Source organism: Stenella coeruleoalba, assembly GCF_951394435.1.
Source record: "Stenella coeruleoalba genome assembly, chromosome: 3".
NCBI lineage: Eukaryota > Metazoa > Chordata > Mammalia > Artiodactyla > Delphinidae > Stenella > Stenella coeruleoalba.
In genome coordinates this window covers 59706078-59728382 of record NC_137148.1, presented here as the reverse complement: position 1 = coordinate 59728382, position 22305 = coordinate 59706078, and the positions used below count along the sequence as shown (strand labels likewise).

At 43.1% G+C, this 22305-nt stretch overlaps 1 protein-coding gene across 3 annotated transcripts in view; it reads right to left on the bottom strand.

Annotated features, from left to right (window-relative positions):
• SV2C (synaptic vesicle glycoprotein 2C) overlaps positions 1–22305 on the bottom strand; it is a 481273-nt gene that overhangs the window by 93480 nt on the left and 365488 nt on the right. For all 3 annotated transcript variants that reach the window (XM_079916961.1, XM_079916963.1, XM_079916962.1), the window contains 2 exons: positions 21214–21394; positions 7257–7408 (listed from right to left, as the gene is read on the bottom strand). In XM_079916961.1, the coding sequence (XP_079773087.1) occupies positions 7257–7408; positions 21214–21394 (333 nt within the window). The remainder of the gene's footprint in view (positions 1–7256; positions 7409–21213; positions 21395–22305) is intronic.

The following is a 22305-nucleotide window of genomic DNA, read 5'->3' as shown; positions in this document are numbered from 1 at the left end:
AAAACCTCAACTAAAATTAGAGTCAGGAAGGCCAGTAGAGGGAGCTCTCACACATCATCACTCCCCATCATTTGCATGCGTTCAACTCTATTTGCACGCCCTGCAGAAAGAAGAGTACCTTGTACCCCCAAACAGGAAGAAGTTTACTACCCAGAAGGAAGATTCTCCTTGCCCAGCAACAGCCCAGCCAATGAGAAACACCACAGCCCAGCCAAAGAGAAGCAGTCACCACCCTGAACTCTTGCTTTCTTCCAATGAACTTTCCTTTGGAACAGCCCCTCCCAACTCCCCTCTTTTCTCTATAAAAGCAAGCTCCCCTCTTTTGATCTCTGGATTTGCCTATGGTCTGCCATAGCTTGTGTTTCCCAAATTGCAATTCCTCTGGCGATAACTGAATTTTGCTGGTAAGATAACGGGCTATTTTATTATTAAAGTTGACAAAAACAATGCGCCTGGTACAATGCCTGGGACATAGAAGGGTCTCAACAAATGACTGACATCGCCTCCCTTTCTGGGGAGCTTGAATGGAAGAGTTATGACCTGAGCTCCACGGTGATTGGATTGATGCACAGCAGAAGAGGCAGCTCCTCTAAGTTCACTATACAAACCACAAAGGTCAGAGTGAGAGTTGAAAAGCACTTCCCCAAACCGTGCAGAACTCTCCATCCCTCAAGGAAGTAGACACGTCTTTTGGGTCTGTAGCAGGGGATGGTTTTGTTGTGGGTAGAGGGGCTATTTGCACCCTAGCTGATAAACATGTTTTCCCCAGGTGATGTATAGGGTGAGGAGAGAGACAGGAGGGCTCGGGTGGGAGAGCTGGCTGGTGGCTATGTTTAAGAACGCGGGACTTCTGAAATACTTGCTTCTGTTCTGGGTACTATGAACAAGGAGACATACTCACAGAAGAAATGGCCATACACTTAAACTGTGATAATGCCTTTTTGATCTCACCTTAAGCCCTAAAAGACTATCATTATTGGGGTTTTTTTTTGGGGGGGTGCTGATGTATTTTATGACTGCATGGCAGTCATAGAGTGTAGGAAATCTGAGTCCAAGGGTCATTTTGTTAAAATGAAAGATGGGATTGATTCTAAAATGGACAAATTAAGAAATCATATTGGCGTATGCTGATATACCGAATTGATTCCCTTTTCAGTGTCTTACTCAGACACGTGAGCATAAAATCTTCAGGGCTGTGACATTCAGTGAAGCATGGCAAAGCTGGGCAGCAGGGCTTGGGGTCACCTGCTGCCTGCCTGTCCTGGCTGGGCTGGTGCGTGGGATCCCAGCTCTCATTTTATCCCTCCCCTGCCATCCTGGAGTGGGTGCAGAATACCGTGGCATGCCTTACAAGTTCCGTTCCTGTGCCTTTCCCCATTTTATCCATCTCCACAACCTTCAAATGATAAGTGAACAGTTAAGAAAACATGGTTAGGAAAAGGGGAGTAAAACCTTTTTAATATTCCAGTTCTTTCTTCCTCCCTCACTTCAACTTCAGCCCCATCTGTGGAAAGAAAAAACTACACTTAACGAACTAGTTGTGTCTGGCACTGTGCTAAGTAACCACTTTTTTTGTATATAGTCCTTTAGTACAGCAACCCTGTAATGGGTATTATGCCCATTTTGTAGATGAGGAAACTGAGAGTCAGAGAGCCTAAGTAACTGCCCTAAAGGTGACAAAGCTAGAGAATGACAGAGATGGCTTGGAACCAGGGCCTGTCATATCTAAGCCCATGCGGACTACCTGTGTCCAGAGTGTAGGTAGGACACCTTGCAGCTGAGACAGAGCTTGGCTCTGGGGATGTCCATGTAATAACCCACAGGTCAGCTGGTCATGTGTGTCAGCAGGTGAGGGCCATCAGGCTCTTGTTCTTTTTACCCAGGGAGTGGCACCATGGCCTTTAAAATGAGTCTTTATATAGGATGTGCCCTTTTGAGTATTAATTCATCCAACAAATAAGTGAATGGAAGATTCTGATTCATTGGGTTGCAGGTAGTCAAGATGTTACAGTATTGTTTTTTCCTTGATTCTCTCTCATTATCTTACATTTTTTCTTATTTTTTCTCCGGTCTGCTTCCTCTGATCTTCTCACCCTTTAGGTAAACTTTACACATTTTACGCATTTAGCTCATTCTCCCTCTTTCCCCATAGCTCTGAGCTCACACTGGGCTGTGCTGACAGAGTCTGGGTATCCCATGTAGGATATGAACCTGTTAGCAATAACAGCTACCATTTTTGAACATTAGTTATGAACTAGGTGCTCTAACATGATCATTACACTCAATCTCAAAATGCTGACTTAGGAAATGGGGCTGGGGGTACTGAAAAGCTTGACAAACTCACACGCCCAGAAGCAGCAGGGCTGAGACGCCAAATCAGCTATCGCTGTTTCCTCTTGCCCTCGGCCACACTGCCTTCCTTCTTGTGAACAAAATGTACACAGCCTTCCCTGTTTCCTTCCTCAACCAGACAGCTACTCGACCATCCCCTCCTCCCTTCATTCCAGTTTCACCATTAGGGAGAAGAAATGCATTAGCTTCACACCTCTTGTAACTAAAGGAAGTAGAAGACATCTTGATAATTCAGACAGCCTTGGGACTCTGTGTGTTTTTAAGCCCAGACATCACATAGCTGGAGGGGGAGGGCTGGGCTGGGCTCAGGCTCTATGGGCGTCCCCAGCTTGGCCCTGGAGGTCTGCAGCAAGGGGTAGGCGATGGAGGCAGCGGAGCTGCTCTAGCCTGGGTGCTGTGGGCTCTAAGAGCTGAGGCATTTCGTGCTGAGAGCCTTCCCACTTAGCTAACTGAAGGTCCTTGCTGTGCACTGTCACACAACTCGGCAGGGGACAGTACCTCATCTGATATAAAAGTGAATGTAAGCAGAAACTAAAACACCACTGTAAAGCAATTATACTCAATAAAGATGTTAAAAAACAAAAAAAAAAAAAAAAGAAAGAAAGGAAATGACGACAGAGGGTTTAATGGAGCGGACAGCACAGCAACCTGGCAGCAACTCCGAAGCCCGGGACTCAATGAAAGCTCTCAGCCAAGGAGTGAAAGGGCCTGGGATTCAGCTCCCTGTCCCACTTTCCCCTTAGGGCACTGGGGCTTCCATTCAATGCTGAGGTGTCCTGATACATAGGGGACATGGAGGAGGGGAGAAAGGCTGCAAGGCAACCTTTGTACCTGTGCCGTCTGTTCCCTGACACAATGCTTGTTCTTTTGTGAACCAGAAGCCAGTCCCCACTGTGGGTCAAGTGTTGGCTTGAGAATGGGTGTGGGTCAAGAGGAACCACACTTTCTAACACCTGCTCTCAGCGGCTACAGGTCCCTGAGCTCTGAGGCCAAGGTGTTTACTTCTGGGTGGGTTCTTCTCTCCCCCTCCCTTACTTTACAGGAAAGGTGCCTGGTGGGATGACATCCGTATCCTGTCCCCTAACGTCTTGTCAGAGTGCGGACCTTCAGGTGCTGGCATCCATCTGACTCCGAGGAAGTTTGCAGCCCCAAGAGCAGTGATGGGAAGGTAAAGCGCATCGTCATCTGACGCTTGTACAGAAACTTGGTTGGCGGCAGGCCAGGTGAATCCGAGATCCATCAGTAGCTTCTGGCACAGCCCAAGTCTTAACTAACCAGCCCCTGCAGAAAGGGTCTGAACACCCTTTCTGAAAGTTGTGTCTAACTTCCTAAGAATTCCTCCAGGTTTCCTTTCAACATCCTTAGTGACCAGCTCAAGGTCTGCTTTGCATCAGAAGCTTGTCTGGTGCCACAATTCTTGTCTCACGGCATATGCTCAGGCTTGACGCACTGACTGCTCAGCCACAAATGCTGAAAGGTGACGCCCAGAAACACAAGAGCACCTGCTTTCCCCATGACTATACGCATCATCTATCCCTTTACATCCTTGCCATGTGGATGCCAATTACTGATTCCTTCCCTCCAGTACCTGACTCTGAGTTGCTTTACTGTGCCCTGAATTCCTTCCCTGCTGGGTGAAAATTCAATACACTGTACAGGGGTGGTGCTCAGAGGTCTCCTGAATGAAAGATAGAGAGGCGAGGACCTGCATGCTCTCTTGTTATTTCTGTGGGCTGTGGCATCATTTATACCCTGCAGGATTTCAGAGGGAAAATAGAAAGCTTCTTATTTTTTCAGAGGTAACAGGGAAGGTACATGGACTTTTAACCCTCTGTCTTTTTTTAAGTAGAGTAAAAAGATGTGGCATTGGAAAGAAGAGATATCTAGATGTTACAGTTACTTTTAAAGTGTGATTCTGAACTGGATGAATGGAAAAGCCCTTTAGCCTGGATGAAACCAACAATATTAAAACTCAAACACCAACTGAATAAGTCAACCACGCAGGTCAGGCTCGCTGTTTGCTCCCATTCAGAGCTGCCCTGTATATACATGACAAAGTCCCAGGGGCTTTGGGCATCACCCACTGGGAGAGGTACAGAGCTGACGAAATCTCAATCTGGGCTGCACGTGAGAACCACCTGGGGGCTTTCAGAGGATAGATGCTAAGTCCCCAGCCCAGAGAACCTGCCTCATTTGATCTGCGGTAGGACCCAAGCATGGGTATTTTCAGGGCGGTGCGGGAAGTGGTAAACTTCTATTAAAATGTGCTTAGGAAAAAGTGTAACTTCCATACAGTGACATGTACAAACCTTGAGCACCCAGCTTAATGAATAAATACTCTTGAAACCCACCCCATCCCCATCCAGATAAGAACATCATCATCCCCCAGAAGCCTCAGCACAGGACTTTTAAAATTAAGCTCTTTTATTTTGAAAAAATTAAAACTCTTCAAGTTGCAAGAGTATAAAATGAACTCAGCAAGGGTATTTAAAAAACCTCCCCTGCTGATTCTAATACACAGACAGGATTGACAGCAGTAATTTGCTGGTTTTTCTTTTTTCTTTTTTTTTTTTTTTTTGCCACATTCTGGCCATGGAAAGCCTTCAGTAAAGCATGGGCATACGGTTTTAATTTTCTGTTACTGATTTCTTAACCAGGTCATTATTGGTTCCTTCAATACAGAAATGAATGTCAGCCTCAGATACATTTAATTCTGTTGTATTGTGACTGTCTCTGTAACTTTTCAAGCATTGTTTATGATTCACAACCTCCCTCTTTCTGGCTATGTATGGTTTAGGTGGCCCTTTTTGCTCAAATAAGAATATCTTATGTGTGCTTGAGAAAAATAAAGGTGGGGATCATGCTAATCTTTTGTGGGTCGGCCACTGACAGCTGGCAAGGCCAGAGACAAACCTGGAGCCCTCCACAATGCTCATCACAGTTCAAGGGCAGGGATGTGCGAAAGGCAGGAGTCTGGGGAGCTGAATACTGAGTGAGGAAACAAAATCAAAAACAAAACCCATCATGTCCAGGCCTGGTGGAAACAGGCAGACTGCAAAGGCCAGCCTGAGTTATGAGTCTAGGGAGGCCAGCAGGAGAAATTCTGAGATGTGATGGGAAGGGAGGACCAGGAAGGGGGCAGCAATAAAGCCAGGAGCCAAGAAGCTGTGCTGTCACCAGAGGCTGAGACACAGAACATTCTGGCCTCAGATGGAATCCAGCTGCCAGGCTGTGCTCTGTGCAAGTACCTGGCAGAGACGGCCAGTGGGGCTGTAATTGTGACGATCTGCACCTGGCACCTTATCTCCATTTACACAAACAGCGGTGGCTCTGGGGGCAATGCTGGGTACAGCTGGACTCTGCCCAGGCCCCGCATCTCCCTTTTGTCTCCTGATACATAGTTCCTAAGGAGCAATTCCTTACGTGGTAGCTAAGTGACTCTTCCATTGGGAACAGCGAGCTGAGTGGGGCGGGCGTTAGACACCGCCATACAGGGGAAGGTTCTTAGCGTGACTGAGGTCCTCAGGTCCCAGATGAAGGAGGAGAATCTCCTTTAATTCCTCAGATGGTGGCAGAGGACAAGCCTCACGGTGGATATGGTTAACTGCCTATATGAGGGCATCTCTGGCCCAGAAGTGACCAAAGAGTCTAAAAATGAGAAACCCATCACACTCAAATGTTTGGCAAAGGAAAGTTCTCTTCAGGCCCCGTAACCAATTTCTTATGTCTTGTGTATTTTGTGTTGTTGTCAAATACAATTGTGGTTTGCAAATAACTTCTTAGGTTTATTAAAAGAAAGAGTGTGACAACATGAATTTTATAGCTCAGTATGAAAAACAAATCACAATGCATCTGAACACTGAAGTCTGTCTTGTCTTTGATTATAGCAATGAGTTAAATTCACTTAAGGTTTTTCCGTAACAGAACTATGCTTTATAATGAAAAGCTGCTCTGTTCTTTAAAAAAAAAAGGCAGAAAACCAGAAAATGAGCAAGGAGTGAATTTTTGAAATCTAGTTTTTTAGATTGATTAGATTTTAGATAGAACAAAGAATGAGTTTTTGAAGTCATAGTGGTTTTAACGTACATAGTACTCATAGTTTGCCAACTTCAGCCTGTTTTCATACACATACACACACTCATACGTGCACAAATATAACCAGAACACGTCCCCTCCCCTTTCCTTACATATTGAATTCACTTCCTAGATTCTGTTAACCTCTCCCAGCAGTTCATTGTTTGTGGGTGAAGCAACTGGGAGCTTGTGCCTTCTGAGAAGGCAAGTACTGCTCAGAAACATGAAACCTTCAAGTATTCTGAGCTGGCAGGAATGGTTAAGTGCTTAGGAGAAACTGAGGAGGGGACCTGTGGAGCAAGGGTGGTAGAGTCACCTCTTAAGTTCTGCAAATTGATGGTCCTTGACAAGATGGGATTCTTCCTGCTCCCATCCCAGTTCTGAGCTGCCAGAAGAGGTGAGGCTGACATGGGCTGAGCCTTGGACTAAGCCCAGAGGAGACGAATAAAGGCACTTGTGGGTGCCTCCTGTGCATGAAAGTCCCCAGAACAATTGTAAGTCACGTTGCCTTATATGCTGATTATGATCTATGCATCCTTTCACCTCCACTTACGTGGGGACCCCAGAGTTGATAGCACAAAGGAAACAACTGAAAGCAGTGGCATTAAAAATAGCAAAATGAAAAAGGACCCCTAAATGATCACTGGCACAGTCTTACCTTACACAGATCTCTGTAAGGGGGGGTGGGACTCCTATACATTACAAGAGGGAGAAAGATGATGATGACAGTGTTGTTCTCAAATCAGCATTTACGAGAGAGGAAAGGGATGGGAATGGAAGCTGAAATAAAACAAGATGATCGCCCGACTGGCGCAAGGCCAGCCTCTTACCGTAGTGCGGGATGATGGCCCAGGCCATGGCAGAGGCGTAGATGCCACCGATCATCCAGAACATGCAGAGCCAGCTCAGGTGCTCACCCCGCTTCTCTCGGGCCAGCACTTCAGCAAAGTAGGAGAACACGGTGGGAATGGCTCCTCCAATCCTGCCAAGAGGTACAGAGGATACGTGAAATCAGGGCCTGTACAGCCAATGTGAAGTACAAAGGGCAGAGCCAAAGCAGGCTCTAACAACACATGCTCTCTCTCTATCCCAGCATATCAAGGAAGGTATATTTTCTACCATTTAGTAACTTTAATCTTGAACCTGCAATTAAGCTATGTTACCAAAAGGTGGCAGTGGTGCCCCACTCCTGTGCTTTACAGAACTTAGCTTAAGCTCTCCATGGACTTTCTGTTCCTTGTTGAATGATATTTATCCAAAAAAAGCCCAAAATATTTGGTATAATCTAGGGAATATTTTAATTAACACATTAGAAAAAGATACTATGATTATGTCCTGTCCATTACCTGGAGACTTTGGAAACAGCTTCAAACACCTCAAGAGGGCTGTCTGCAACCTATACTTACCACCCCACAGCATTGGTCCTGGAGCCTAATCTGGCTGATGTGTCAGCAAACACAGGACCAACAGAGCTGTTTCCTAGACTGGCTCTGGTCCCAATTCAGCAGATATTGCTGAACGAGTACGAGCCCCTGGTTTAGATACCAAGAGTACAATGCTTCCTTCCAGTCTGGGTGATTATAAGAGATGCTGACTGATCTCTGGATAGAGGATATGAACAGTGACCTCTATCCAGGTTAAGGGTTCTCAAATGAGGGTCTATGGAATAAACGTTTTGTTCATTCTGGGGAGATGGGCCATATAGATCTCATCAGAATTTCAAACTGACCTTAACCCCCAAATTTTAAGAGCTATTGCCTAAGAAAGTAAGGTAGTATGGGAAAAAATTACTATCGTTCCAAACAATATGTGAATTCTTAAACATTTTTTTATAAAATGTGCAACAATATAAGCAAGTTGTAAAGACAACATCTAGTGATACAGTTTTTAAAATATGTATTGATTCTTTTATGTTCAGAATTCTATAAGGAAAACTGCTATTGACATTTCATGTAAATTTGATGTCAAGGTGTAACACATGTATTTATTCATTTAGCAATAACTGATTTCCTTAGAGCCTTTGATATGATAAAGAAGTACTGGCAGTGACCTTAGCAAATGCAATTAAGAGAAAGGCCATCTCTGCAGCAAACTAGATGTACCAAATGAACCGCAGCTTTCATAATGTCACTCTGCATCAACTAGTAGGTCAAAGTATGGCATCATTTCATAAGTCTGCCCCTGCTTATAGTAATGTGGTAGTTACCAACTGCTGGATATGGGCAGACCACCTAGAACAGTGTTTTTCAATCTGTAGGCTATGGAATTAATTTAGTAAATGTAAACAGCATTTTAAAAATTGAAATAGAGATGAAATATTTGAGTGACACTCAAGTAATAAGGATAAGCAACATTTCATTAAATTTTGTGTCCGTAATAAATATATTTATAGCATATAATGTATATTTGTATATATATGTGAGTATACATATATACTTAATATATAACTATATATACTTATATATATAAATGTATAATGAGTCACAATGTGTTTCTTAGCGAGAGCGGCTGTTCAAAGAGTTTATTTTTTTCTAAATAAAGCAGTTTTTTTAAAATTTATTTTTAAAAATAAATTAATTTATTTTTAAAAATAAATTAATTTATTTTTGGCTGCATTGAGTCTTTGTTGCTGTGAGTGGGCTTTCTCTGGTTGCGGCGAGCAGGGGCTACTCTTCGTTGCAGTGAGTGGGCTTCTCATTGCGGTGGCTTCTCTTGTTGTGGAGCACGGGCTCTAGGCACGCTGGCTTCAGTAGATGTGGCGCTCAGGCTCAGTAGTTGTGGCTCGCGGGCTCTAGAGCACAGGCTCAGTAGTTGTGGCGCGCGGGCTCATTTGCTCCACGGCATGTGGGATCTTCCCGGACCAGGGATTGAACCCGTGTCCCCTGCATTGGCAGGTGGATCCTTAACCACTGTGCCACCAGGGAAGTCCTCAGAGAGTTTAAAAATCATCACCTTAAAGCATCTGTATCTGTTCCTCTGGGCTATGAATGTGACAGTTCTACCTAAAATCCCTGTATGATTCCGCATGACTTCAGATGCAGCACATGGCAACTTAGTGCCATCACACCAGGGGTAGCCGGCCAGGACCAAGTCCATCAACCAGACCTCCAAACAAGAAACAGATGCTGTGATGAACAGTCACAGCTGGCTATAAACAACATCACATAGACACACACAGTTCTCTGCCTGGCTTCTTGAGGACCTCACACCATGCTCGGAAAGCTAGCTGAATTTAAAAATTCAATGAAGTTTTGAACAGATTTGAAATGGTTCCATCACAGCACACAATTTTAATGGGAAATAAAATGTGTCATAAATCATTTAATGCTACTCCTTTTGTCATTGGATGTGAAGAATCTGTTTCTCTGCATCATAAAGTCCCAGGTTCCTAATCTGTGCCTTCACTTCTCAGTGCATAGAAAGAGTCCCAGTTTTTACTGATTTTTCACATCCTAATTAATGTTTCATCAGGATTCTGGACATTCTGTATGTAAGAGCTATAACTTACACTTCATAAAGGCACAACTGTGTGTCAGGATATGCCAAGCCGCTCTGAACCAAGATGAATGTACAAGAGGGCGGCTAAAAAGGCAAGTGGGAGACTTCCCTGTTAGTTTTAAACAAATCACTGTTGCATAAAAGAACGCCAACTTTAGGGCTTTTAAACAATCCTGCCGGTTTTGATTCAAGGTCTCTTTTTTAAGGTGTTTTTTTGTTTGTTTTGTTTTTTGGATGTTTTTGCATGGATGTCTCAATGTCTGTAAAGCAGACCACAAGGAATTCTAAAATCAAGGGCTAAGTGAGTCTGAAAAACGAGGGAGGGACTCTGCTTAATTCCCTTGCAAAGTCCTTCAGACTCAGGGACCTAAGAATCAATCCAAGCATTCACATTTCTCACTGTGGGCTGACCATCTATTTTGGGGAAAACATTACTCCTCATCTTACTGTGACGTCCTTCAAGCAGAGAAAAAACATTACAGCATGCTGGAATATTAACTATTACTAGTATTTCATACCCCATCAGAGTGCTTACACGCTGTTTACACTAGACGGGAGGCTCTTAGAAGTTGAAGACTGTATCGTGTTCATCTTTGAATCCCTTACCTGGCCCACTGAGCATGCACTAAGTGCTTACTCAGGAGAACTGAATTTCCCAAAGACTCTCTGGTGATGTAGGGGAGACGTAATCTGCTCTGACGACCTAAACATCTCCAGTGAGTGGAAACATCTTATGTCCTGGGCCAATATGACCTGAGAAGTTGGGGGTGCTGGAATGGCAGTGCTGATAGCAGCAGAGCCCCCAAAGAGTTCTTGAATTCTATGTCTTAGTTCTGTGTCTTAGTTGCCACCCTTCACCACCAAATCTTATATAATCAGAGTTTCCCTCTACTATTCTACCTCAATATTTTGTGTGAGGGGCTATCACATTTCCTTATTTGTTTTATTGTACTAAGATACAATTTCTGAGAATATTTGAAGAGATAAAAATATTAAAATGGCAGTTTTCAAATTCCCACATATCAGTGGTTGTTAAATAGCGCTGATTTGCTCCCCTCTCCTAGCAGACATCTGACAATGTCTGGAGATATTTTTAGTTGTTACAACTCAGAAGTTGCCACTGGCATATAGTGGGTAGAGGCCACACGTGCTGCTAAAGATCCTTCAGTATACAAGGCCGTCCCTCACAACAAAGAATTATCCAGCCCCAGATATTAATAGTGCTGAGGTTGAGAAACGCTTGCAATGGGGATATAATATGGAAAATATGATATTTTATATTAAAAAGCCAGATTATAAGGCATAAAATACTTATCTTTTACATTGCTTGATGGGTAACACATGTCTAAATTCAGTTAACATGGAGCACTTTTTTGTTGTTCCTTATATAATGATCAGTTAGCTGCTGTTGAAATTTGCTCAAGTTCATTTCTGATGGAATATTTACATAAATGAAGCAATCAGATCAGGGTGGTTTATAAAGATTTTTTCTCCCAATTGGATATTAAGTCTATTTTATTAGCTGTCATAAAGGGTCAAATCTCAATTATCCATGGTAATAGGAGGCACAAAGGGAATAATAATTGAAATGCACACTCTATTATAGGTGGAAGGTTAGTCAGATTCAAAATAATTGAATTGACACGAATGAAACAGAATGTTGATATTTGGAATTTGAGCTGGAGTTATTCCCTAAGTGCTATTAACTTTAGGTTTCTACAACTTTAATTATAGAAATATAAAGAAAGTAAAAAATCTGCGTAGAACACATCACTAGAATAAACTGGGACCCCACCCTCACCCCACTGCATGCGTGTGTGCACGCGTGTGCAGGAACACACAATATATCCCTCAAAAGGTCTGCAATACTCCATAGCAGGCATCATGTGAATATCATGAAACCTATTTCTTTTCCTCAATAATTTAAGACAAACCCACAAGTGAAATACTGTATACGGCAAAGGGTGTATCAGCTTTACAGACAAAATTTCTCCTCTGTTGGGAACACGAGACCCTTAAGTTGAATGGGTCTAGCACAGCAGGATGAAGGAGAAGGCCAAGCATTACGGTCTCCACAAACCTCCTTGAAAATCTGGGAAGCCTGACTGTCCTAGGCCTGCAAGTTTCACAGCCACACCTGGCGTCACTCCAGCCCCGATGACAATTCAGGGGCGGACTCTGTTTGTCCCTGTACCTTGTGATACTGATGTGTGCTGGCTACTGAGGCGAAGAGGGGGAGGGGGTTAGGTTTCTGCAGTGAAAGAAGGAGGTTGTAGACATAAAGGCTAATTGTACCTAAAATGGCTCAAAATATGACGTTCAGGGGAGAAATGATAGAATGATGACTTCTTGTCCTGAGGAGGAATTCTACCGAGTAATTCTGTTCTGCTTTAGCTCTTCAGCTGAGCATGTAACGAAGAGGAACTTCATTCTGACTTATTTCACCATGTGACTGTCAACCAGTCTTGTACCTCAGTCTTCCCCTTCCACTGGGAAATGGGGTATTATATGAGAACACAATTAAGGAGGAAGTTGAATAACCATTGTAAAGTCATGTGTTCCAATACAGATAATAAGAGCTGACTCTGATGGCTTTATTACGATTTTATTGTTACGGGTTTATAGAAAGACTAGTGAATGGTGTAGTCTATGCCGGGAATCATAATGACAAATAAGTCGCATGAAAAATATCCTTTTAATCCTTACTCAGAATCAACAAAAAAGGAAGGAAGACACTGAACTGCCAGGCAAGTTGGACAGCAATTCAGAACCAATTCATTATGTTTGCTTTTTTGCTTTTTTTTGGCGGCGCCGTGCAGCATGCAGGATCTTAGGTCCGCGACCAGGGATCAAACCCGTGCCCCCTGCAGTGGAAGCGTGGAGGCTTAACCACTGGACCACCAGGGAAGTCCCCATTATGTTTTCAATTGGACCCAGAAGTAAAAACAGCCTCAAAGATGAACTTTTCAGTGACTTCCTTTTCATGGAAGTAAATAGACTATCACAGAGGAGGTTGTACAGAGGCTTAGATGAAAGAACACAGATCTAACATCTCTGAATGGGCTGGGTCAGCACACAAAATGAGACTGCTGTATTGATAAGAAGGCATATGTTTACTATGAGTAATCAAGAGAGAAGCAGGAGGGACTTCCCTGGTGGTGTACTGGTTAAGAATCCACCTGCCAATGCAGGGGACACAGGTTCGATCCCTGGCCAAGGAAGATCCCACATGCTCCGGAGCAACTAAGCCCGTGTGCCACAACTACTGAGCCTGCACTCTAGAGCCCGTGAGCCACAACTACTGAAGCCCGCGCGTTCTAAGGCCTGTGCTCCACAACAGAGAAGCCACCGCAATGAGAAGCCCGCGCACCGCAATGAAGACTAGCCCCCGCTTGCGGCAACTAGAGAAAGATTGCCTCAGCAACGAAGACCCAACACAGCCAAAAAAGAAAAAAAAGAAGATAGAAACAGGAGAACATCTCCTGGTAATGGAACCAATCATCAAATAAGGAATGGGAATCCCCTATGCCCAGTCATAAAGGATGGGTGCTAAAGGATGGGCGGTTAGGGTAGCTTTATTCCTCCCATCTCCAAAGCCACAGTTTAAACCTGACTATTTTAAGAATATTGAGATGTAAACATGTAAAAGTTGTGTTTCTAAAAAAACATAACTTCAACTCCCCTAGCCCTTGTTTGCAATCAGGGTGGTGACCTAAGCTTCCCAAATGTATACAGGTCTGCATATCCAACAGACCTGGTGCCACTGGGAGAGAAGGTGTATTCAGAGATCAGTATCCTAATGCTGTCTTGAAAAAAAATTAACCTCCCTACTGAGAGAGCTGGAAGCATGCATTCCCACAGCACCTAAATGGTGTCATGAATAAAGATGGTGATAATCATTATAATGATCTGTGAGAAATGATATCAAAAAAACATGCAGACTTTTCCGGCCACTTACGGTATATATCTAGTCATTCATTCCTCCTCTCACCCTCCCACCCACCTGCCATTTACCCATCCATCCATCATCCCCCTATGGAGCCCCTCACCCAGCCAAATTCTGGGCCAAGCACATCACCTGTTGCTGGAGGTACAGGCATGAAGAACACACATTCCCACCCTCAAGGAGCTCACAGAGTCAATTCTAAAAAGTGCACGAGGCTAATTTTCACAATTATAAATTATGAGTCTGGGAGATCTTTTCCTCTGTTACTTCTTTCTCTCTTGGGATCAACAGTTCTTTTGCCAAAGGGTATAATGGGAAATAAAGTGTGTCCAAAAGGTCAACAGTTGTTGGAAATTCTCATAAAAGGCATTGCCCAAGACAGTGCCTTTCAATAGAAATACCATGTGAGGCACGTATAAAATTTTTAATTTTCTAGAAAAGAAATTAAAGCAAAAAATCAGGTATAGTTCCTTTTAATATATATTCACTTAACCCAATGTATCCAACTATTATCATTTTAACATGTAATCAATATAAAAATTATTAATGAGATATTTTACATTCTTTATATATTTTTTAAAAAAATTTTATTGGGGTATAGTTGCTTTACAATATTGTGTTAGTTTCTACTGTACAGCAAAGTGAATCAGCAGTACGTATACATATATCCCCTCTGCTTTGGATTTCCTTCCCATTTAGGTCACCACAGAGCATTGAGTAGAGTTCCCTGTGCTATACAGTAGGTTCTCATTAGTTATCTATTTTATACATAGTATCAATAGTGTATATATGTCAATCCCAATCTCCCAGTTCATCCTTTTGTATGTATTAAGTCTCTGAAATCCAGTGCTATGTATTTTGTACTTACAGCACATCTAAATTTGGTCACATTTCAAGTGCTCGGTGGCTACGTATGGCCTGTTTGCCAACACAGGCCTACTGTGACCCACTGTTTACAATTTGGGTTTGCTATTATTTTTGGATTAAAGATAATTTAGTTTGTTGCCTCATCTTCCATATTGAAAAAGGTCTTTCCATTCCGATTCTTTGGGTCAGAAACCTTCTTGAACTGATCTGCTCAAAATGTTTATTCAGTGTCTATCAAGTATCAGACATTGTGTGTTAGGAAATCACAGTCATTTCTCATTGAATCTGATACAGCACAGCCTGGTGGTTATGAGCGTGGAGCTAGACTGCCTGGGTATGATATGACTATACCACTTACTATGTGACCTTGGACAGTTACCTAACCTCTCTGTGCCTCAACTTCCTCATCTATAAAATGGATGGAATAAATAGTATCTTCCTCATAGGGTCACCATGAGGTTTAAATGAGTCAATATTTACAAAGTGTGTAACACAGCATCTCATAGGGCAAGTACTATACAGGTGTTTGATAAAACACATTTTAAAAGTTGAAAAATTTTAAATGGGTCTGCATTTTTCCCATACGATGAGGAGGTAAAACCTTACAGTTTAGAATTAGACTAAAACTCAGAAGACCTGGGGGTTTACTGAACATGTGAAAGTCATTCTAATTTTAAAAAGGCAGCATATTTTTGCATACCTAATTATTAAAAAAATGTTGTGGAAATAAATGAGCTTCTACATATAAAACACTTTGAAGAATTCCAGTTAGTGGTGATCATCTCTACAAAGTCAAGGTATTCTGGTTATTATAATTTTTTAATAATGGATGGATATTGGTTAATGGATAGATATTGCAAGCAGCTATGAACTATGCGTTTATGAGGCTCCATTTGCAGACGGAGAAATGACTGTTCATTCTCCTACCATACACAGACACTGACATTTCATTTTAATTTCTGTTGCTGGTGTATTTTTCTCCTGACCTTTATGCTTAGCAGTGCCAGGCCTTCAGTGAGACGCTCCTAACTCTGACATTGCCTGGCATCTTAAGCATTATCATTCCCATAACTAACAGTGACTGGAAGCAAATAATTTAATTCTGGGCAAATGAAAATGAATCAATGGTGTCAACTCCATTTCCCATCTTTCTAATTTTCTGTAACAAAAGAGGAGAGGGAAATGTCTGCTCCCTGGTGTGAGATTCACTTAGGAAAGTGAGAGACAGATAAATAATTGGTGATGCCCTACTCCTCGTTCCCACAAAACACTGCTGTCCCCGGCAGGAAAATCATTCTTTGTGCTGAAAAAATATTTAAAGTCACACAGAATATGGCAGCTGGACATATTTATGTTTCTAAGAAAATACACTCATGACTTAGTGTGGTGAATTAAGACGAAAGCACATCTATCACAAACCCAGGTAGACCTCAGGCTGAAACAAGAGCTCCTTCCAGGCTCCTTTATATGCAGAACAGGAGTAGAACACAGTGCTGCTAATGATGCCTCAGCAACAAAATAACATAGAGCAAGGGGAAGCCTGTGGCATTTGCAGAAAATCAACACAAAGGCGTTTTAACTTTGGATTCAGAATGCACAGTTTACTTGTTTACAGAGTGGCTAGTTCAAAGGACTTCATCGCAACTGAAGTCCTGGCTGTGTCATCCCTGGTTCCATCACTGAACCTTAATCTATAAAAGGAAGGGTTTGGACTGGGACCCAGAAATTCTCTTCCTCCTCTGAAATGCCCAGTGTGTGGAACTGGTGGACAGGCGCTATACCAACGTGGAGATTCTGTCAGTTGCTTTGTCTATTCCAAGTATGCATTCTGGAACTGGGAAGTAACCATCCTGGGGTCCCTACTGGACCCACTGTGCGATGGACCTGAGCTCAAACTCCATTGATAACCTGACCTCCGTAAGTCCCTACCCTGACTAGTGGACCACAGTGACATTTTGAGTTTCCTGGAATTAATGTCAGTTCAGAGCCAGTGCCTAGTAAGCCCTGAAAAGTCTGAGGATTTCCTTTTTCCTCATGCAGTTACCCTGGTAAAAGGCTATAGGTCCTTTTGGGGAAGGCTGGGAGAAAGATGAGCAGCATAAACTTTCAGCAATGTACCAGGGTCCGTCCACCAGGAAACCCCATCTCCCCTTCATTCAAGGGGTTCTGGGTCTGTAAATGGGCTCAAGTCTGGGAATTGCCTGAGGGGCCATGCCTTTCTGTTTTCATGATGCAAATTAAACTTTTGGTCACTTGATCTAGAACTCTTCCCCTTATATAGATCAAGTAAGACTTTAGTAAATTTCCTATCCATTTCATTTCTAGGAACACTGTGGCTGAAGGTCTGTGCCGGTCAGACTATTCCACTGCTGTCCTGCCTGGTGTCCGTTACAGTAACCTCGCCCACCTTGCCTTGAGCAATTAAGCAGTAAAGAGCAGACAGACCTATCTTGTCAATCTCTGCCCTCTTGGAATTCATATGCTGGTGGAGGAAAGAAATAAACACACAAGCAAATATTTGGGGGCATCAATCAGTGCTACCAAGAAGACATACCAAGGGACTGTGGTGAGAGTCACTGGGAGGGGTGGTCTCAGGATGGCCTGTCTGAGGTCCTGAGTGCTGAGGGCTCAGGGAGAAGATCCTATGAAGCAGAAAGGATGGCAAGATTGACACTCCTGGGAAACGTGTGGAGCGGTGCAGGGTCTGAGCACCAGAGGCTCACGACAGAAAAATTCCCGACATTCTAAAACCTTATTTCCTTGGTCATCTAGTTTTCCTCAATTCAAAACCAGATCAGATGTGGATGGAGGGAGCTGCCTAGTAAACAGAAATAACAAGATCTCTTATTTATTAATTTATTTTTGTGGGAAAGTTGGACTTTTTCCATATAGCTTTTTTTTTTTAACATCTTTATTGGAGTCTAATTGCTTTACAATGGTGTGTTAGTTTCTGCTGTATAACAAAGTGAATCAGCTATACGCCTACATATATCCCCATATCCCCTCCCCATGTCTCCCTCCCACTCTCCCTATCCCACCCCTCTAGGTGGTCACAAAGCATGGAGCTGATCTCCCTGTGCTATGCGGCGGCTTCCCACTAGCTATCGATTTTACATTTGCTAGTGTACGTATGTCAAGATCCCTTATTTAAGGTCTCCAGGACCAAAGTCTTAATTCTTTGGCTTGAGTTTTAATTACGAATGTTTAAATAAAAAGGGACTGTGTCAAACTTCAGCTGCTTATGTACTCAGTGCATAAGTAATGGGTGTAAAAAGGGTTTAAACAGTACATGCCTTTAAAAACAAGAAGAACCTTCAAGTGGAAAATGGTTTTTCATTCACAATTTTGCCATTGTTTTCTCCTTCTTCTGTGAGTCTCCCACGCCCCTTGCTGCTGCCTCTCTTAGGGCACTGATGAGTTCTTAGCAGGTGGAGAATGGGAGGGCTCTCTGTGTCTTCCCTCTACAACCAGATGGGAAGCATCTGGGGGCCAGGTCTCATCTATATCCGTGAAAGGTTCCCGGTGGTTCCAGGGGTAGAGCAGGTGTGAAACTGTTTTTTTGAGTTGAATTGGAATGGGATTGGAGAAAATAGAGACTCAGCTGAGACTTCCCTGAGATTCACAGACAGGGTGTCCAGATGAACCCTAGCTGTTGAGAAAACCCCTCTGTCATCGGGGTAGCACTCCACATGTTACAAGTAGGTAACAAGACCCAGAAACTCAGCCTAAGAAGAGAGATCACTTTCTTCATTTCCCTTAACAACTGCATTTCTCAGGCCTCCTCAGGTGCTGGATCCCACAAGGTTCTGGGTGTCTTGGTGAGTAAGCTCACATCGCTCCCCTCAGTCCCACCCCCAGCCTAGGGCATCTCCATCTATTCTGGAAAGCAGGGATGCTCCATTTTAGTCGCCTGTTTCCTCCCAAGTCTTTGCCCATGATTAGTCTTTTCTGTTTCCTTCTTGGGCGAGACTTGAAATTGCAAAGTCAGAAAGAGGCCTCTTTTCCCCTCTCCCTCTGCTGTCACTCTGAGGCAAGGAGCACAGGACAGCTTAGCTGAATGAATGGGAGGAAGAACAAAGAAAGAGCAGGAATGCCAAACGGGGTGGGGGTGGGGGGATGTTTCTAGACATTATCCCGAATTTCCTTCCCTACCCTGTACTTTAACACATTATCTCACTTGATCCTCATACTCCAAGGTAGGATGTGAAGTACGATTATCTCTCTTTTCCAAAAGATGAAGCAGGTTGGAGAGCCAGAGGGACTTTCCCAAGGTCTCACAGTAAAGGGCAGGGATAGGGTGGACTTGGGTTTCTGGACTCCCAATCCTGTGCCAGCTTTGCAAAGGCACACAGTGCATAAGCCTCTGGTAGCACAATTTACAGAGCCTAGCTGAGTCAGCAATACACAGTCTGCGCTTTGCCAGGTAAATCATCTTATTTAGGGGTCTGCAGCCCTAAGCTGCTGGCTGAAGAATGATTTGTCTGCAACAGAGAAGAGGATGATGTCATGAATATGCTCAAGCAGTCTCTGTCTCTGTACTGCCCTTGAACTGGCTTCTGGACAGTCCCTTAGTTTGGAGTATTTTGCAGCCACCAGAATGTTCCTTCTCTCTGCAGTCAACTGGGCTGACCATGTCATCATCCAGATTGGCAATTAAAATTGCCATAATAATTTGACCACAGCTGGGGACTTTTGAGTCTGTGGATATCATCGGCATTTCCTGGATAAGATTGTGAATGGAAAGGACTGGAAAGTTCAGAACTTAGGCTATTAGTCTTCTCCTGACAGGCTAGTGGTAGTATGTAAGTAAAAGAAAGCGAAAGGAAGCTTTTCTGGTAGCAAGAATGTCTTATGCTGTGGACCCTGAGAAGGGTTGAAAACAAATAGCCCCAAATAACACCTGTTCTTCCTCAGGTATCTCAATTCAATCAGCATTAGATGTGGGGCAGCTCCTTGAATCCATGATCTAAAATACCTCCCCAAGGATGACGTACGTAGCCAGTCTCACACAGAGCCCTGCGCGCCAAAGGTCCCCTCTGTTAAGGAAAAGCCCTCTTTCCCCATCAATACAAAGCAAATTATTGATTCTGATCATTTTTCTCCAAGGAAAAAATATTATCACTCTTTCCCAAACTTTCCAACTCTCTTGGTTTACTGGAGTGTCCTCACTCTAAGGAAATCGCCTGAAATTTGTGCAACTTAGTCACGTATTTGCAAAGTGCGCACTGTGTGTAGAATGTAGCACAGGAGAGGCTATAAGAAGACAAAAAAAGAACATCAGAAAAATCTGTGGATAATCCTCCAATCTCAATATGTGCACAAATCTTGTAGCAGAAAATGATATAAAAAAGTAACAATGTTTTGAATGAATTAAAAAAGTGACCCATTGGTCTGCACGGGGAAATCTCTGTACTCTTGAAATAACCCACTTATACAGTCTTTCCCTTTGATGCCTTATATTCCTACTCATCTTAGCTCTGATTTAAAGTACTACTATATGTAATTAGGAGAGATGGGTTGCAGTTTTCTGATCTTCTCTTTGGGCAGAACTGTGGTTTGCTGTGTGGGTACCGCCATCATCAACCACCATAACTGATCTGCTTCTCAAATTCATAACCCAGCACTGCCTCCTGCCCTTTCTTCATGCACTTTTATTTCACTTTATATTATTCCTATAGATTCATCTTATGCTAGACCCCTCAGAAAGAAAGTCTCTAATGAAAACAAAGTACTCAGGCGTGAATCAGAAATTTTATATTTTCACTATTATTTTCTTATCAAAGCAGAGTTTCTTGGATCTCCTAATTGAGCTACTGCGTTTTCCTAAGCTGTGGATTCACTTAGTTTAGTAATAAGTGCTTCGAGTTCTTTAACAAAAATAACTACATAATTAACTATACTATGCCATTGCACTTGGCAATAACACATCTCCTGTTAATTCAACAAAAGTCAGGAATTTACAAAAAGAACCTATTGCATCTCAAGAAGCAGGCTTCCTACCTAGTTAAATATGCTGTTAACATAGATCAATAAAACAACATTTACTTGAGACACGCTCATGCTGGATTTAAGAGCATACTTGAATGGTTTGAAACTTTAATTTGTTCATAACATATAGGACCAGAGCTATTTCTTGCTTAAATTAAATTTTCAGAAGAAAAAAACATACATTTATGAATGCTCACTGCCATAGAAACAGCATTCCTTTGAAAACAATACCCATTTCCTAGACGTAAAACACTAAAAGAATCAGCCACGGGAACAAAGATGTGTGTTCCCTTCTCTTCTGGATTTAAAGGTTGATAATTATATTTCTAAGAACCAGCATTATGGGCTCCTAAGGCTGACACAAAGATGGGAAAGGAGATGCATTAAGGGATAATTTCTTGGTAATGAGGACCTCTAGAAAGCATGCACATTATGTTTTTATGTAGAATAAACACATTACTATAAAATATGAAGAAGAAAATCCTTACCCGAATCCAGAAAGTAAGCGACAGAAGAGAAAGAAGCCATAACCTTGGACAAATGAAGAAAGGAAGGCAAAGAATCCGTTGATAGACATGCAAATCAGAAGAGACTGCTTCCTTCCCACTTTGTCTGCCAGTCCTCCCCAGAAGAATGCCCCCACCATCATCCCGAGGTACACTATGCTGCCTGCAACACACAGAAAACAAAGAAACACGTCAGAGACTGGGAGTAAGCGACACATGTAACAGCAAGTGAACACGGGACAAGATACATTCCAGAATTTTACGTGGGAAAAAAATTCCTTTAATAACAGATCCTTCAGGACACACGGATCAGCTTTCAAGTTGGAAAGCAAGCTCCGTGGGCTACCTTTGGTTGCCACGGCCAGCGGCAAGGGCAAAAGATGAAACAGTCACATTCTCACCAGCCTTGTGGGGATGGGTACCCAGTGGGCAAGCGTAAGGAGGAGTCTCCACACAGAACAGCCCTGTAGTTTGACTCATGGCTGTGTCACCTTCGGTCCGAATGCCCAGCTTAGCCCCGCAACAAGGCCAAGATTGGAGACTGAGTCAAGGGCTCCCGGGTCAAAGTGGATCCCCCTCAGTGTCCCTCTTGGCATCACTGAGTATACAGGTGAATTTTCTAATTCACTTGCTTCTTCTAAAAAACCAAGCCCTCATAAGCTCTGTCCAGAATCTTCTGCAGGAGGAAATAATATTAGGTATGGCAAATGTTACTTCCGGGAGGTTTCTAAAAGGGTGTGCAATGTCTAGGGGAAATGGTATAATTAATAAATGAAAGTTTGGCTTTAAAAAAGCTGCCGTAGGGCTTCCCTGGTGGCGCAGTGGTTGAGAGTCCGCCTGCCGATGCAGGAGACACGGGTTCGTGCCCCGGTCCGGGAAGATCCCACATGCCGCGGAGCGGCTGGGCCCGTGAGCCATGGCCGCTGAGCCTGCGCGTCCGGAGCCTGTGCTCCGCAGCGGGAGAGGCCGCAACAGTGAGAGGCCCGCATACCGCAAAAAAAATAAAATTAAATAAAATTTAAAAGCTGCCATATTTTATCCATTTCTACTTTTTCCTTTGCTTCACCAAAGCAC